Source organism: Lemur catta, chromosome 14 (genome assembly GCF_020740605.2).
Source record: "Lemur catta isolate mLemCat1 chromosome 14, mLemCat1.pri, whole genome shotgun sequence".
NCBI classification, from domain to species: Eukaryota; Metazoa; Chordata; class Mammalia; order Primates; family Lemuridae; genus Lemur; species Lemur catta.
The window spans coordinates 13,255,140-13,274,067 of NC_059141.1; the positions used below are offsets into that span (position 1 = coordinate 13,255,140).

General features: G+C 42.1%; 1 protein-coding gene across 27 annotated transcripts in view; it reads left to right on the plus strand.

Moving 5' to 3' along the window:
* ABLIM1 (actin binding LIM protein 1) overlaps window positions 1-18,928 on the plus strand; it is a 284,900-nt gene that overhangs the window by 167,307 nt on the left and 98,665 nt on the right. For 26 of the 27 annotated variants that reach the window (XM_045568902.1, XM_045568910.1, XM_045568899.1 and 23 more), the window contains exon 4: window positions 3,451-3,560. In XM_045568902.1, the coding sequence (XP_045424858.1) occupies window positions 3,451-3,560 (110 nt within the window). Of the gene's footprint in view, window positions 1-105; window positions 317-3,450; window positions 3,561-18,928 lie in introns of all 27 variants that reach the window. The other variant, XM_045568926.1, reaches the window with a different exon arrangement.

Here is an 18,928-nt window from a genome sequence, read left to right on the forward strand (position 1 = left end):
CTCCAACAGAGAAATGCTGGTTTTGGCTGTTAAAGCTGGAGATGTATACTTTTTGTCTTGAGTAGTACTTAGTCTTAAAGTATTCTTTTTCTGATGTGTCCTTAGATTTCTCTTCCTACTGTATTATCAGTCTGAGCCAGAAAGTAGTTTAGTTGGGAAACCTTCTACCTGATGTCCTCTACAAGGTCGTATGACTGATTTTAAGTGGCTCGAAACCAAATGTGAAAGCGGCTCTGGGTCTCGAAATATTTTGAGCAGTGAAAACATTGGGGTGAAATGACACAACTGCTTAGAAGGATAAAGCTTATTTGGAAGTGTAAGTTCATGTGTGTATATATGTGTGTGTTTAAAATAGTTTCTTTATAGCAGGGGTTGGCACACTATGGCCCATGGGCCTGTTTTTGCAAATAAAGTTTTATTGAGATGTGGCCATGTCTGTTTGTTTGTGTATTGTCTGTAGCTGCTTTCAAGCTACAGTGGCAGAGGTGAGTCGTTGGGACAGGGACCATGTGGTCTGCAAAATCTAAAAAAAAATTTATAGTCTGATCTTTTGGGGGAAAAGTTTGCCAAGCTCTGTTCTCTAGGTATCCATCTTCTACCAAGGTTAACTCTTAGCTGCACAAACCAGCTTGATTAAACTGATCAGTCAGAGAAGGAAACTATGTGAAATGTGAGTGGGAAAATGTGGTGGTGTGTGTGAGAGCTACACATTATAAAACCTAAGATATGTTTGATTCCTGTAAGTAGGAGGCTCACCAACAAGGGTCATCTTATTTATTGATCTAAAATGAATCAAACTCATTCTAATTCTACCCCATGCCTTTTCAAGTGGGGCTACATTTCACTCTGCCATTCTAAAAACTACAGTTCAGAGGAGGTGGGTTGTTTGTCTTTGAGCTTCTCCTCTTTCAAAGCCAGAGAGATAAAACTCTATACAAAATTAAATCTACACTTCTAATTAATTAAAAAGATAATACTGATAGATAAATCATAATAAGATGGATGAAATACTCATCATAAAATTATTTAATTTTTATAGCTATACATTAGCTCATGTCTCAATTATTTTTTTTAATTATAACTAAAATATTCTGGATTAATGAGCTGAACATTTTTCTGTATTTAATCAAAAGCAAAGTTCCAGCCAGACTTCTCCCTTTTCAGGCTGTAGCACGCAGCCGGGTGAACCGTGCCGGGTTGGCACTGAGGAGACCCAAGTCCTAGTCTTGCTTCCTGGGTTGAGTTGAGACCTGTGTAAACTGGCTTTTTCAAGACAATTGCCTCAGCTTTAAAATGAGGGAGTGCTTATCCAAACCACTGGCGTCTAGTAGAATCTCCTGATCACTGGAATCTCCTGGGTGGGGTGGGGGGGTAGGGTTGGGGTCTCTTTAAAAAATATCCATTTCTAGCCTATTTCCCCCCTAAAACCTGCATGCTGGTTTAGTAGTTTCTGGAGGTTTTCCAAGTATGATGTTACTCAGCCAGGGTGGAAGGCCCTGGTCCAGGTAAACTCTAAGAGGCCTTCTGTTCCTGACCCTGAGAGGTCACTGTTTTAAGGTTGGTATAATGACGGACAAATATTTATTGACTATGGCCCTGTCCCTGGACATCTGAGGCAGCAAAGAGACACTCTTGCAGCTGCTGCTCCCGAATGACAGTAATTCTGCCTGAATCGGGGGCCTCTTTTGCTGTTTACAAATTGTGTTCATATAGAGTTTAATTTAACCCTCTTAGCAATTCTATGAAATGAACCAAGAGTAACTGTCCTTATTTATGAGTGAGTCGGAGTCTCAGAGTTTCAGGGGCATTATTCCCAGGCTAGTGTTGGAAGGATAAGAACTCAGGTTTTCTAACTCTAAATCCAGTTCTCTATTACAAACATTCATGCAAGTAAGAGAAGGAAGTGAACCAGTATGGGCAGAGGACGTTGGGAAGGGGGAAGGTCCTGAAAGGGGACATGTATAAAATAACAAAATTCAAAAACTCAGAAGACCTTGCCCCATGGTGAGAACTGAACTCTGGCTTGTCCCAGTCAGAGACAAAAGAACCTGTGCTTGCCGTGTTGATGGACCCTGAACTCCCTGACACCCTCCTTGCAGAACAGATTTAAGGTTTGTTCAGGTTTAATAAGTGACTGTGAAGCCATAGGCCCACTGGCATCCACCAGAGTGTGATTTTGATTATTAAAGATAGAGCAAGTTCTGAGTTGGTGGATGCCATCTGCACCTGCCTGTGGCCTGGTCTTCCTAGCTGGGCAATCCAGGCAAGTCACTTAACCTCTCTGGGCCTTCTCTGTACAATGGAAAGTAACACAGCACCACAAATAGTGACCTTTCACCACCTTTCCTCAGGACTGAAAAAATTTAAGAGTGTAAGAATTTAAAACTCTCCTTGATGACAGGCACCAAGCACATTTGTAGAGTTGTTTTAAGTCCAGATTGACCTGTGTGTGTTTATTACAGTTATTACCAACTGATAGGCAACCTGGGGTTGACTTAAAGGGGAGATAGCAGCTGGGAAAGTAAAAACAAATGTCAAGAACCTTGAACTTGGTTTTGAGTAATTGTTTCTGACTCAGATTGGTGGTGATATTCGCTTGTGAGTTTTATGTTTCCTAATTGACAGCATTACACAATTGGAAAACTCATGTTGATGAAGGTTATTGACAAATTGGCTAATTGCAAGTAAGTGGGCATGGAAACTGTCATATGTCTGTTAATTAGTGACCTTTAAAAAAAAATCTTTTTGGCGAACTGGGAGGAAAAGAAACTGATACATACATGTAGAAGGTGATATTTTTTGCAAAATGTGCTGTTATTGCTGAATGTCTAATGTGAAGGGAAATTGTCTTTCTGAAAAGAAGCTGATACTGGTTCTTAAACAGATAATTTCAGCCTGTCCTGTTTCTCCCAGTTTATAAGAGACTGGGTCTCCAGCACTGTGGAACACTCAGTTCACCCATTCAGATGTCCAGGACAAAGTCTAATTCAGCATAATTAACACAGGGCTCACGGCACGGTCCCAGAGAACGGAAAGACTTACTGCTTGACTTGTAACCAGTTCTCTTGGGGAGGGGCCGTAAGCTTCAGTTGGAATTTGTGGCATTTAAAATGTTTCTTCACCAAGGATTTTCCATTTGGAAATTTACTGTTCTGTTTGCCCAGCTAGATGACTTGTTGGAACATCCCTCCACTAATGAGTGAAAGTAAATCATGCCTTTTTACTATCTTGTTGCTCTTAGAACCAGTGCATTCTATTTCCTCTCAAAATGAGGTACATGTATTTGTTTGGACTCTCTTCAGTTGGCTGGCTTGGTTATGACTGCATTTCAGACATTGTGTCTGGTGCTCCTCCAAGAAATGAATTTGCACCCGAGGGCAGCAAGCAGGAGCAGGGAAAAGGAGTGAAGTTGCTGGGATAACCTTGAGGGCCATGTCTTTCTATCTTCAGGCGCCCGTTTCCACCCGGAGACCGAGTCACATTCAATGGGAGAGACTGCCTTTGTCAACTCTGTGCACAGCCCATGTCTTCCAGTCCTAAAGAAGCCACCTGCTCCAGCAGTAAGTGCCCTGGTGACCCACTGACATGACCATCTCTGTAGTTCAAAGGTAGCTCAGGCAGGTGCCTTCCCTGTTAGCTAGAACCAGGAGTGGTCCTATCACTTGAATAGACAGTTCTCCAAAGACCAAAAAGGGGTCAAGAGGTATATGAAAAGGTGCTCAGTGTTACTAATCATCAGGGAAATGCAAATCAAAGCCACTGTGTGACACCACTTCACACCTGTTAGGATAGCTATTATCAAAAAGACAAAATAACAGGTGTCATAGTAGGTGTGAGGGAAAGGGAACCCTTGTATGTATACTGTTGGTGGGAGTGTAGATTAGTGCAGCCATCATGGAAAACAATATGGAGGTTCCTAAAGAAATTAAAAATAGAACTACCATATGACCCAACAATCCCTTTGCATACACAAAAATATATAATATGTGAAAAAAGTTAAAGCAGGAAGAAAATTAAAGCAAAATAAAGGGGCCATAGCATATGGGGCAATCAGAGAAGACCTCTCTCAAAAGATGATACCTAAGGAGAGATTTAAAGAAAGTATGTGAACAAGCTGTATGTAGATCGGGGGATTTGCAATTATTTATGCCAAGGTCTTGTTTGACCTGTCAGGATCCAAAGAGAACCAGCTTCCTCCAAAATAAAAATAGAGGCCAATTGCACCATTTCTTCTAGTAAATAGCATTGGTTAGGTCGGTTAACAAATTTTAAGTTGATTTACTTTAAACTCTGGGTGCCAAGCAAAGAAGCTCTATTTCCATCTCTTTCCCTGGGCATTAGGAAGTGGCCTAGAGCTTTCCCTTGGTTTCTGTGGATTTTGCCAAGCCTTGGGAGACCTGGAATAAACCCGTTTAAGCCCTTAAGTGAGTCTTAATATCTAAGAATGAGATAAGTCACTTCCGTGCCAGAGGAATTTGATGCAGTTTATAATAGTGATTCCAATTCTTCCTGTTGAAGTAGAAGCCTTATACTTGTTAAAAAAAAAAATAATGTTCTGCCTAAAGCATTTGCATAGAAATTGTATTGTGAACATTGGGAGGAAAGAGGTCAGTACACATATTAGCGCATCTTAGTCACACGCGACCCAATCCTTGGCATGTGGGTTTGTGGTCAGCACATGTGACCTCCTGATAAGTAACAGCAGCCTGGGTGGGACGACAACTACAAAGGCCCAATCCTAGAGCTCCAGTCGGGTTCCAAGTCCTTCACTGTCTCACTTTCCTGCCCCAGGTGGCTGGGAAGGTGGCCTGCGGTAGCAATGATCACCCCGTTGTTATGGAGGGCCCGCTGCTTTGGACGTATATTACCAAAAACTTTGGAGGAATTCTTCAGTGTAGTTGAAACAGAAGCTTTTATGCGTCCCAGGAGATACGATGGCTGTAGCAGAGGATCACGTCCACAAGGCCTGGAATGGCTGTGTCCTCAAGTTTCACGAAGTTCTTTAGTCCATCTCTCTTTTTTTTAAACCATGTCTCTAAATTTAATAGAAGAGAACATATTCCAAATAAAAAGAAAATTACCAAACTCTCTCTCTTCTTATAATTGGCAATTGTCATGATTTAAGTTGACTTCCACACCATTTTTTCTGGCTTCTGGGTAAGCACCATTATGATTAGGGAGAGTAGAATTAAGTTCACATGCCTGACAGCATTCAATACACAGAAATGACTCACATCATTTGAATAGCAGTCAATGCAACTGAAACAAACAAATTCTATGAGAAAGTCTATTGAGGAAACCCTCATAGCTTATATCTTTTGATAGTTGGGGAAGTTGAGGCCCATTAGCATACCTAAGGTCACACAAGGTATCCAAGTGATAAGGTACAGTCAGATGCAGGTCTTTTGACTCTTGGTTTTTTGCTTTCTTTTTTGTTTCATCTAATAGTCCTCATTGTTCAGTTTAAGAAATAGAAGTGGGATCTCTTTAAAGGCTTCCAGTCTTCTCTGGCTGTGCAATTTGGAAACATGTAGTCATGGGAAACATGTAGTCATAGGACTACCAAAATGGCTATTCTAAGTTTTATTAATTTTTTAAAACTTTTATATGGCATACATGTTATGTACATAAAAAGAAATGAAAATAGTACATATAAAAATATCAAACTCAAATCTATTGCATTTTTAATACTAGATTTAACAATTATTGCTTAGGTGCAATTTTTTGGGCCAAATCATAGTTTCTCCTTTGCTTTCCATGGGTGAAATCCCCTTTCGAAGCAACTGCTTTGGTCAGAACATCTTTATTTTTAACAAGTACTTGTCTATGTAGATAAATAATCAAGTGGCATTTATGGGGCATGTGGGTGTCTATTAAAAAAAAAGGAGTTGTTATATATGGATACACACATGCAAAATACCCAAACTAGGCAGGCCCACAAAGACTAGAGCAATGGGAATTTTCAGCAAGTTTCTGAAATTCATTGGAGCATAATTAGAAAACACTTGTTTGTTATTCGTAACTCTTCGAGAATTGCCCTATTCTTTAAAACTAGCCTGGTGTGACTTTGATTCCTATTTTTAAAAAATGACTTTTTGAACTGGGCAAAGCTTTCTAAATAGAAGAAGAAAGTGACCTTTTTTTTAGTGTGAATCTCTTCCTTGATAATGTTCAGAGTCGGGAAAGATATCAGAGAGGCAAGGTCCTCTTTTTCCTTTGAAGTATCCTGTTAAAGATGAGTTTGCTCTCCTGAACCACAGTTTTATTCCGCATTCTGTGTCTGGTTTCCCGTGGTCACGGAGTAGGGAGGACGGCGGGAGAGGGAGTGGAGTGAACATTTACACGAACTAGTCTGTTTGGCTTACTGAATAAAGATGCCGCACTTCTATTTCAGCTACTCAGGGGCTCTCACGTCTGTATGGTTCTAATTTAGGAAGAACCCTCATTGGAGTCCTCTGTTTGCTGCTTCCTTCCACCTTAAAATAATTCGTCGAACCTTTAAATCTATTTTATTTTCTTTATCAAGTACTCACATAGTGCTTACTGTGTATCAGGCACCGTGTACCTGCTTTACGTTAACTCATTTAATCCTCATAACAACCCTATAGGTTGGTACTAATACTTTTCACAGAAGAAGAAACAAAGGGCCATAGAGGTTAAATAATTTACCCAAGGTCACACAGATAGTAAGTAGCAGAGCTGGGGTCCAGACCCAGGCCATCTGGTTCCCAATGCCATGTTCCCACCCCAAATAGTTATTTTGTGATGACTTTATGATGTGGGCATCACTCTCTGATTTTCAGAGACGGGAGTGCTGATCCTTAGAGCAGTAGCCTGCTTGCCTGCAAATTATCCGAGTGAGTGTCCCGACTCCAAGGGCTGTGCATCTTTTACATGCCACATTTGCCTCTCTGTTGTATCCAGGTTCAGTGAATGGAAACCATCAGGAAGTTGTTCATAGATTCAAACCACTTCAGTAAAAGATTTATTGCCTCAAATTAGTTAAAACTGTTGCTGTATCCAGTCTAATGCAATGTTAATCCAGTGAGCAATAAACCTATAAAGTGGAGAGAGCAGTAAAAGCTACCTCACAGGGTTCTGATGAACATTAAACTGCTTTACTAGCTGAGTCATGCTTTTAAAAAAACTCTCTGTCCAGAAGACATTATGCTCTACCAGAAGGTTACTCTAAATCTTCATCCCACTCCATTCTTCTTGTGTTTACCAGTAACGGAGGGACTGGATTTCCACGGGTTAAGGAGTGGTGTGCGGAGGCAGTCTGTGTGTGGCACCTGAGAAGGTAGTGATCGGGTTTGGGGTGTCATTTCCCACACGGCCCCTGTCTGTTTCAGGCAGCTGAGCAGGCGCAGGCTGCTGTCTACCGTCACCCTTTCTATGTCACAGGGTGTCTGACTAGTGTCTGGTGGCATGTGGGTTTGCGGGGACTGAGAGGATGAACACCCACACAAACACATCCAAGCCTGTCTTCCTCTCTTTTCCCTCCTCTGTGTACAGCATCATTATTCCAACTGCAACTGGAACTATCCTACAGGTATCAGGGCAAACGCTCTAGGTGGACTGCATTTAAATCATTTCAGACAGAGCTACGTGCATGTTTTCAAAGGGAAGGAAAACATTTCCTATTATTTTTCTGTTTGGTGCAATAGCTTTTCATAGTTGCAAGATAATTTTCTTTTATCTTTGTTTTCTTTCAAAAAAATAGTGGGCAGGTTGAGTGGGCATTGAATGGGGAGGCACTTAACAATAGGTAGAGCGGTGACAACCTTGCCAGATCTTACCTGGCTTCAGACTGCCTGGGCCCAGGCCCCGGCTCTTCTGCTCATCAGCCATCTCTCTACCTCTCCCTCCTCCATTTCCTCATCTGCAAAATGGGATGCTTATGGATACCTAGGTTGTAGGCTAAATGAGTATATATATTAAAGTTGCTGCATACTTATAAAGCAATAACTCACTGTTCAGGCATTGATTTCTGAATGTGTATGGAGGACAGTCCTCATTTTTTGTGACTCTGCTTTTTACAGCTGTCTTTATCTGCTCATTTGATATTTTCCACCAATATAAATACCGACGAAGGCAGGAACACATCCACACATACAGCCCATGGATTGTTGGAGTCTGACTCACAGCAGTGTATTTCATGAGCGATCTGCCCCTCCTTCACTAGACGTGTTCTTCCTGTAGGATAAATGGCAGAGGAGGCTTGGCAGGGAACTGCTGAGGAGTGTGGGTTCTGCACGGGCTGTTGGCTGGTTCTGATCCCAGCTCTACCTCTTAAAGGCTGTGCGACTTTGAGAACTCAATCTCTCTATGCCTCCATTTCTTTGCCTATAAAATGAGAAAGAATAATGGTTCCTTTCTCATTGGTTTGTTACGGAGATTAAAATAAGTAAAGTGCTTAAAAGGTTCCTGGTACATAGTAAGCACACGTATGTTAGCCGTTACTCTTTAAGGAAGTTGTGAGCCTGGAATTTGAGCCTAGAGATATTCAGAATCAGAAAGCAAAGCGAGAAAAGGGCAGAGCATAATGGTTGAGAACGTGGGCTGTAGGTTTCAGAATGCCTGGATCTGAATCCTGGTCCTGCCTCTCCCTAGCCATGTAGCCTGGGGCAAGTTATTTGATGTCTCAGAACTTCAGTGTTCTCATCTATAAATTGGACAATAGCTACTTTGAAGGGTTGTTATGAGACTTAAATGAGATACTGCATAGGATCATAGGAGGCCAGTCCAAATGGGGAGAGGGGACTTGTAAAAGCCATGCAGAGGGAAGGGGGGACCCGGATCCACCCAACCAGATCAAAGGCATTGTTCTGTGTCCTGAAAAGTGAAATTGGAAAGAGAACAAGGGGCCAGGTCCGGGGAGGCCGGGAGGAGTTTGCAGTGTGGAGCCCCTGAGAATCACATTTAACCTAGAGGATGGCCAGATGAAAACAACGTTCTAGGAAGATTAAAGTAGTGATGGTGATAGTGGTTTACAAAGTCATTGCTTTCTGGATCGGGAACAGGTTTGGGGAGACCATTGATTGTGGCTACAAGTAATTAACGGCCGTGAGAAAAGAGGAAGGTGAATGAAAGCACCATGTTAAATAAAGATATAGGATCCCATTCGCTCCTTCAACAAACATCTCATTGAGCACCTACTATGTTCCAGGCACCAGCTAAAGTCATTTCACAGTTAGTATATTACATTACTATGGTACATTTGTCACAGCTAAGAAACTACCATTGGAACATAACTATTGCATTATAATTGTTGGCGTGCATGCCCACCTCTACTCCCAAGAAAATGAACTTGTTGCATATGAGGAACCTGTTGTCTGCCTTTCTTATACAAGGCCTAGCACACGAAGTCCTAGATAAATATTCTTTCTTTGTCTCTAAACAGGGCTAATTACAATCTTCTCTTTCTAAAAGGTTTTACGTGTTCATTGGAAAACAATATAAATATTGCAGAAAGCCACAAAGGAGATAAAGATCACCTGAAATCCCATCACCAAGAGATAACCTCTATCAACATTTTGATAAACACTCTTCTGGATATGGCTCTAAGTGCTAAGACATATTTGCAATTTTATATAAATTCTTTCCATAGCATTTTGTTCGTATGCCCTCTTTTCAAAAATGATTTATTCTTCTGAATGTCTCACAAAAGGCTGAAAGCCTTGGATTTGCTTTGGCAACTCGACCAACTCACGTGTGTCCTGGCAAAGCCACAGTGCATTTCAGTGTGGCAGTTATGACCACGTAGCCCTTTTATGACCGTATAGCCCTGTTACCTCTTGTTGTATTTCTCTCTCCAAGCAGACTGTGAGCTACTGAATGGCAAGGACTATGTTTTTGTGGTTCTTATGAATGGCGCTGTGCATATAGTAAGCACACACACGTTTGCCCAGTGAGTGAATTGCTGCTGTCCCAGGTGAGCTTTGAGGGAGTAACTCTCAGCTCCCAGATCCCGGTGGGGAGGTCTGACCGCTACTTGAATGAAGATCCAGTTTGGGTGCGTGAGAAGTAAAGTGTATTGGCATGTTTAAACCCATTTTTATCTTCTCATTTCACAAGTGTTTTCACTTAATAATGGGGGAGTGGTTATTTATTGCTTCAGATAAATTTGTGGACAATATAATCACAACTTTTTAACAAAAGGTAGAGGGGTCAGAGTTATTTGGAGGGCAGGCACACCTCTCCGGGCATTTAGCGTGCCAGCCCCTGGCCTAGAGGGGCAGGGGTCTAACCTGGTGTGGCGATTTCAACGTTGCCCTGTGTGTATGGGTAGGGTGTTAAGAAAGTTTGGAATTTACACAGTAGACAAAGGTTCATTGCAGACAGACAAGGTATATTGCAAAGAGGAACGTTAATATTCAGATTTTTCAGGCTGAAATCTAATAAGTTATGAGTCAGACCTGAAGATCCCAGAACAATACATCTTTTTTCTTAACTTGAGCCTAGGTTATCTCAGATGCAAGAAAGGAAGAAAAATGCTTGCTTTGTAAGGAATGGGTACAACTAAGGGAGTAATTAAAAAGTGCTTTCAGTGGGTGGAAAGTGAATGGCATTTTGTTATTTACTGTTTTGTCTCAGTAGACATGTGTCTTGTGTAATAGGGCCCACACCTTCTAACAACTTATCAAATTAGCTGGAATTTTATTTTAATGGTTGGAACAGCAGTCATTTCCCAGTTTAATTTTAGTTTTTAAGTAAAAGTAAAAAGTTAGCTGTTCAAAAGGACTGCTCTATATTCCTGCAGTTGTGTAGCTGCACAGATCGGCCCTGGAAAGATGTTCCAGAAATTGCTATTAGTAGTTGCCTCCAGGTAGGGAGAGGAGGGGGCTGAGTGGCTAAAAGACAAGGAAAGAAGGAAAATGACTTTTGCTGTATGAAAAAAAAAAAATTGTTTTCACCATGTATTTTTACCTATTTAAAACCAGAGTATATTAAAAATAAAATAATGGAAGGCCCATTCCAGACTGAAGTCTCACTGCAGCCTGCCCTTGCTGTGACCTTCAGCTGTGTGTGTATTAAGTGACTGGTCACATGATGAAAGTACTAAGACTGACATTCTACCCCTTCTTTTCTTTTTCCTGTCTTTGGGGCAGGGTAAATGCGCTGATGTTTGCTAATGAGGACTGAATCTGAGAAGCTGACGTAGAACTCAAATATGATTTCCTCTTTGGCAAGAGCCCCACTGTGCTAGGTGAACAGAGCCAGTTAAAGATTGATCATGAAAGTTTTCACCAGGTTAAAGTTTACAATTGAATTAGGCAAGTCAGCTCAAAAATAAACTTTTTGGGTACAATTTTTTCTTAATTGACGTTAAATTCACATAGCATAAAATTAACCTTTTTTTTTTTTTTTTTTTTTGAGACATAGAGTCTTGCTTTTGTCAGCCCAGCTATAGTGCAGTAGGGTCACCGTAGCTCACTGCAACCCAAAACTCCTGGGCCCAAGCAATCCTCCTGCCTCAGCCTCCCGAGTAGCTGGGACTACAGGCATGTGCCAGTGGGCCTGGCTAGACTTTTTCTATTTTTAGTAGAGACGGGGTCTCACTCTTGCTCAGGTCGGTCTCGAACTCCTGGCCTCAAATGATCCTCCCACCTTGGCCTCCTAGAGTGCTAAAATTACAGGCATGAGCCACCGCGCCTGGCCTTCAATTAACCATTTTAAAGTAAACATCTCAGTGCCCTTTAGTGCATTCATAGTATTGTACAACCACCACCTCTATCTAGTTCCAAAACATTTTCATCACCCCGAAAAGAAAACCCTGCACCCATTAAGCAGTTATTCTCCATTCCCCCCTTCTCCTAACCCCTGGCAACTACCAATCCGCTTTCTGTCTGTGTGGATTTACCTGTTCTGGATGTTTTATATAAATGGCATCATATATAGCCTTTTGTGTCTGGCTTCATTCATTTATTTTAATATTTTCAAGTTTCATCGGGGTTGTAGCATTTATTGGTATAGTCATGCACTGCTTAACTACAGGGATACATTCTGAGGGTAGGCAGTTTCATCATTGCTTGAACATGACAGAGTGAACTCACACAGACCTGGATGGTATAGCCTACTACACTCCCAGGCTATATGGTACAGCCTATTGCCCTGGGCTACAAACCTCTACAGTCTATAACTGTACAGAATACTGTAGGCTTATAGCACACTGGTATTTGTATATCTAAACGCATGTAAATAATGAGTTGCACTACAGCGTTACAACAGCGATGCCACTAGGTGACAAGAATGTTTCAGCTCTGCTATAATCTTATGGGATCACAGTCATATACGCGGCCCACCACCAACTGAAACGTCATTATGCAGTGCGTGACTGTACAGGAAGCCCTCACTCAACATCATCAATGGGTTCTTGAAACTGTAACTTTAAGTGAAACGACGTACAGCAAGTCTTTGAATAATGTTTCCTTCAATGTTGTCTCATTAGAACATTGATGAGAAAAAAAATTGGCTTGTTATATGTCATTTCACTTAAGTTTCCAAGAACCTATCGATGATGTTAAATGAGGACTTAGTGTACTTCATTTCTTTTCTTGAATGAATACTATTCCATTATATGGCAATATGACATTTTGTTTCTCTATTCATCTGTCAATGGACATTTAGGTCATTTCCAGCTTTGGCTATTGTGAATAATGCTACAGTGAGCATGCATCTGCAAATATTTGTCTGAGTACTTGTTATCAATTCTTTTGGATCTTGGTACAATTTTAAAAGGGATTTGCTAAGGACTATCCCAAATCTCAAAAGCAGTGACTGTCAGTTTTCTGAAGCTCTCCCAGAAATTACTGGGCTGGTGCCCACTAGTGTCCATGGCGTGGCAGGCTGTGGCACAGGCACCGCTGAAAGGCCTCAGGTGGCTGCAGGTGGCAGAGTTCATCCGCGGGGCCTCTCTTCCTCTCGTTTGTTCCCTCTCCCACTCTTTGGTCCTCCTCTTTTTTATCCCTTCTCTCTATTGCTCCAGAATCGGTCAGAGTCCCGGGTGCAGTGGCAGGGTAGGGGTCGTTCAGGGGTCTCCTCCACCCATAATTAGCAGAAACTCTCAGACTCTGAGTTCTGATGCTTCTGGGGTATGGATCTGGGCTGGAATTAAGTCCACCCCAGACTACCTTTGCTGCACACTGGTCATGCGTAGCAGCTCTAGCCATGGGACTCCTGCTTAATATATTCTTAATTAATTTAGAGGAAAGACAAACAATCTGACTCCCTTTAATTTCCTGTTCACATCCTGGTCATGAATACAGGGGAAAGAAGACACACCCAGTGCTAGCTAAAGGCCACGGCTTCTTGACCTTGAGAACCCAAATGTTCCTAACAGAATTCTATGGGCACAGGTTCAGGGATTAGAATTGGAAGTTCGACACTTGGAGGGAGCGAGTGGAAAAATAGACAACAGAGACTGGGGGTGGCGGGGTGGTGAAGAGAGGTGGGTACAAACGCACAGTAAGATAAAAGGAATAAATTCAATGTTTGGTAGCAGAGTAGGATGACTATGCTTCAAAAAGTGTATTATAATCAGGTGATGGGGACCCCAAATACCCTGCCTTGATCACTGTGCAGTATATACATGTAACAAATTTCTCATGTATCCCATAAATTCGCACAAATAAAAAAATTAGAAAAATAATCACAATAAATCTAAAGTAGAGAGAAGGATATTATGAAGAACAAAAACCGAAATGAAAGAATTGGAAGTTCAAATGTGTAAATACTCTCTATTTATGAACACTATGACCAAAGTAATTAAAACTCTGCAATTATATACGATATGTACTTAAAACAGAGGAAAGATAGGATTTGTTGCCAAGTTTTAGGTTATAGAGGACTTAGAATACGGCTGCTGCCCTGTCCGCCTGCTGTTTTCCTGCTGAAGGCTGATGACCTGTTGCTGTTATGGCCTGTGAAAACTTGTTTGTTGTGCAGTATTGTTTTCCAAAGACAACTTTCACTTAAAATAGCACGTCAGCGGCTGCTCTGGCGTACGATGTTTCCACTGTGGCCATCAAGACAGCAAAGGGAGCCACTGACCTAAGCAGGGGCGTCCGTCTAGTTCAAGGTTATATGCTCGGGCACCACATAAGTCTTCCGACATCATTCTGGGTCATTTTTAGTGAACCTAAGATGTAAAATATTTATAGCATTGAGGGGCCCCATCTCACAGAGTGGAAATACACTGCCTCTACGTGGCAGCTCGACTCCCCCACCTGGTGTATGTCTTCTGACCTCACGTTGCTTTGCTGGCTAATGGCAGCATAGAATTTCAAAAGTTAAAAAGCAGTTTTAAAAACTAATTCTTGAATAGTGCTTAGGCTAACAAATTTGCAGTTTCCCATTCTGTTTTGTACTCTGTCCTTTCTTATGTTACCCCTACAACCATGACATGCTTAAAAAAAGAAAGTTATGGACTCATTTCAGGGACTTGGTGTAAATAAAAAGCATGGACCGCGGCCAGTCAATATTTGTCAGCTCCTAGGTGTCTTATTTGGGACCTGGCAACACTGAACAGCCTGGATGAAGATGAAGGTCAGCATTCAACAATATCCACTTGCTAGACCAACATTCTCATCACCACTAATGATGGGGCTTTTTTTGGGTCAAGGAAAGGTTTTCAAATACCCCAAATCTGTTACACCTTAGAGATGTTAAAACTGTAGACCAACTCTTATGCAAAATAACATAAGGAAAATCTGGGTTTTTAATTCACGTGTTGTAAACTCAAATGGCCTGCAAAGGCCAGGCTAGTACCTGGATGCATGTGGTCAGTTCAAGCATCAGAACAAGTTGGCGACTAACACTTAGACCTATGGGGGGATGGCAACCCTAGCAATTGGAACTATTTGTCTTGTATAAAGCAGGCCATCACCACGTGCCTCCAAACAGTTATTCCCGTGGAGGAATCCATGTGTCAGGGGCTGATCTGTGTCGAAGGCAGCTTGTTAACCTAACAGAATCTGATCTATGTTCTGGTCACCTTTCTCCTGTGTCCCTTCTTTCTCTCTAAGTAGAATAAGTATTCTCCCACATTCCACCCTTTTATTACACAAGACTGGGACATTGGCCGGGCGCGGTGGCTCACGCCTGTAATCCTAGCCCTCTGGGAGGCCGAGGCGGGTGGATTGCTCGAGGTCAGGAGTTCGAGACCAGCCTGAGCGAGACCCCGTCTCTACTAAAAATAGAAATGAATTATCTGGCCAACTAAAAGTATATATAGAACAAATTAGCCGGGCATGGTGGCGCATGCCTGTAGTCCCAGCTACTCGGGAGGCTGAGGCAGTAGGATCGCTTAAGCCCAGGAGTCTGAGGTTGCTGTGAGCTAGCCTGATGCCACGGCACTCACTCTAGCCCCGGCAACAAAGTGAGACTCTGTCTCAAAAAAAAAAAAAAAAAAAAAAAAAAAAGACTGGGACATCCATGTGCTGTAGGAACAACTGAATGACAAGATGACATTAAACTCAGGACCTCAAATTAGCCAAACCCTGGAACTTAAATTTGTTTTTTTCTTGAAGCTCCTTAACTTGAGTCCTGGCCAGGGATAAAGTACTCTAGTTAACAGTCTATTAAAAGGATGGAATACTTATCACCATTGTTCTCAGCTCTGAGGCCTTACCCAACAATTCTGAGACACCAGAAAAAGTGTCCCATTCCATAGTCTGGAAACTTTGATCCTGGAAAGGATCCTTTGATCCTGCTGCGTTTAATGCAGTTGCCACCTTCATGAGTGGCTCTGGGCACATCCGAAGCTGCAAGCCCAGGACAGTTGGGGAGAGTGAAAATATAGGTGCCACGCAGTCCTCTTTCCTGTGGCTCCATGTGCTCAGCTTCTCTGCACAGTAAGACATTTGGCCCTTACTCTTCCCAAGTGGGAAATTCCAGGAAGACAGAAATAGTTCTCAAGGAGAACACAGGGATCCGGGATGGCAGGAGCATAAGTGATGACATCTCTCAGCTCGAGAGCACCGATCTCCTTCCCGAGAGCCGATGTCCACTGCTTCAACTTTTGCAGCCCCAGGTGTCTGTGGCCCTATGCCAAAAAAATTGATACAGGGAAACAGGCAGGATCCTAGTGTTAAGGACATTTTTTGCCTTTGAACAACATGATATAAATATGGAACCAGGTGAGTACATGGATTATTAGTTCAACTTGGACACGAGTAGCCAAATCCCTGCTTTTCCTTGACTCTTGATGCTAAGAGTCAAGGGCTTGGGGCAAAGTGTTTAGGGGTGGATTTTTTTTCTTTTTCCCCACATGTGGTCATCATTTTCCCTTGGTAGAACACTGGCGAGTTGCTGGCGGGTTTTATTTCCTTGATGCTCCTCCATATTCACCTATTTCTGACTTCGGCACTAATTCCAGTGCCAATCACCAGCTTTCTATATTTATCAGCAGCTGCTTCAGTGATGTGGAAACAATTTTCTCAACAGCTGAAAAACATGAAGATAGAGAGTAGGACAGTTTGTTCTTTATTAAAGAGCTTAGCTGGAGGGAGCGTGGAAGGAGTGAGCCATCCCCACAAATCTTTTGCCTTTGCATCTTTTCTACTTTCCCCAGCGCTATATCAAGTTCAAGCGAAGACCATGGCTCTGTCCAGAGAGGAGAGGGAGCCTCTGGGAAATGCCGCAGAACACCCTGGGTGGAACACTGATGTGGGCTGGCGTTCTCTTATCGAGGAGGCAGGCTTTGTTGATTTGCTTGATTTGTGTCTTAAGGTTTGGGATGAAGGAGGCTTTGCTCCATCTCTGCTTTCAGCCCGGTGTTACCAGCTGGCATTCAGCATTCAGGGAATGTTGCTCTAAAGAACATTCTCAAAATCGGTTACAGAATGGCCGCCCTCCAGGAGGCACGGTGCAGGGCACGGAGGATCTGGGTGACAGAGACCACACCGGTGGGGTCAGGGGGCTTTGCAAGGATTGTGAGGACTGCATGGTGCCATGTGTACAGAGCCCTCACATGGCGCCTGGTTCCTAGAAACGCTCAGGGCAGAATGATCACAGCGGTCTTTGTTCTCATACTGTGCCTTCGCTGCTTTCATAGCTCTGGGATATGTGGGCACTGAGGTTCTTGTAAAGGGAGCAAGACTTAGAGTCCAGAAACCTGGTTCCTTGTCCTGGCTCTGCTCTAACCAAGGGAAAGGGGAGCCTACTGAGTGGCTGACACGTACCAAGCATTGTAAGTGTTGTGCAAAGCGCTTTACAATGCACGATCTCTTTTCTTCCTTATAGCAACCGAAAAAGTGGCTGCTATTAATATTATCAGCATTTCACAGATGAAAAAAATGAGGATTCAGAGAGAGTAACTTGCCCGAATCTTCCTAAAACCAAAGCCCCATACTCTTACCTTCTCCTCACCCTCCATGTCCCCAGACCTTACTGCTGGTGCCGCAGGGGGACCTCCAGCACCTCTGCCAACCTCCCCGAGCCCCACAGTCTTCACTAAAGTTTGTTTTCTGCTTTAAAAAACTCTTACCCAGCATCTTCCTTATTATTTAAATCTTTGCTGCCACCTAGTGGGAATTCCATAATAAGACAAAGAAAATTTTCAGTTTTGAAGAAACTTGTCAATTTTCCTAAATCCATACTTTGTTCCTACCATTTAAAATTATATTTTTAAACAAATATCATGGCCTTCTGTTTTCATCTTTATAGTAAATTACCAGGTGTGAGATTCCTTTTATAAAATTTTTGGTGAGATATTGGAATGCCTATGCACCCCAGATTTTTTTTAAAAATGCTTAATATTTTGTGACCATCTAATATACTCTCAGATGTGTATTAGATTAAGAAATTCTAATCAGCAGCAGTCAGAACTTATATTTTTAACTTCATAAGTACTTATTTACTAAATTTTTAAAAAGTTTTCATGGTTTAAAAAATTTAACCAATGCAGAGAATGTAAAATAAAAAGTAAAATTCTCCTCCACAGGGGGAAGTTTCTTAAGAATTTTTTCTGTTTTCCCCATCAATATTCTATTCTGAGAATAGAGCACACACATACTGTTTTCTTTACTGCTTTTCTGTGAATGAGCTTATGCTATGCCTACTGTTCTACAGCTTGTTTTTTTTTTTTTACTTGATCTATTTTGAACATCTTTCCACGTCAGCCCACAAATCTACCTCATTCTTTTTAACAGCACATAGTATTCCGTTGACTATACTGTAATTTAGCCCTTCATGGATATCCTTATAGGCTATTATCAGTTTTTGTTGTTAAGAACATGCTGCAGGGCACACACATACTCTTTTGCAAGTGTATTTGTAGAATAAAATCTTAAACATGAAATTGCTGGTTCTCAAGGTATGTTAACACCACTGATTAAGATCACCAGAAACACACCTCTAGTAAAAAAAAAAAAAAAAAAAGTCAAGTTTACTTAACTAACTGCTCTGGAGGGCAGTTTGGAGGAGTTTTTTTTTTTTTTTTTTTTTTTGGATATGGGTTTGTTCTGGGTAACATTAGGGAGTATTCAAGGGAGCAGAAGCAGTTCTAGGTTAGGTGTTGTCAAAAAGTAAGAGTGGTGGGGCGCAGTGCCTCACGCCTATAATCCCAGCACGTTGGGAGGCCGAGGTGAGAGGATTGCTTGAGGTCAGGAGTTCAAGACCAGCCTGGGAAATACACTGAGACCCCCGTCACTACAAAAACAAGCAAAAAGCAGGAGCAGGTTGGTTTTGGGGTCTCTTAAGTTTTTCTAGGAGGAGAGAGAATTGAAGTTGGGCTAAAAGTGTCAGCAAAGGAGCAGCAGTCACAGAGGTGGTCAGAAGAGGGGGGGGGGTGTCTCATCACTTTGTGTACCGAGCAGCCTTGTCTGTCTTGTTCCAAACCTGGCCAGAGTGGCCTTGCCTAGACAGTGCTTTATGCTGTGAGAGTTTTCTGTGATCAGCTGGGGACATCGTGGCCAACCTGCCCACA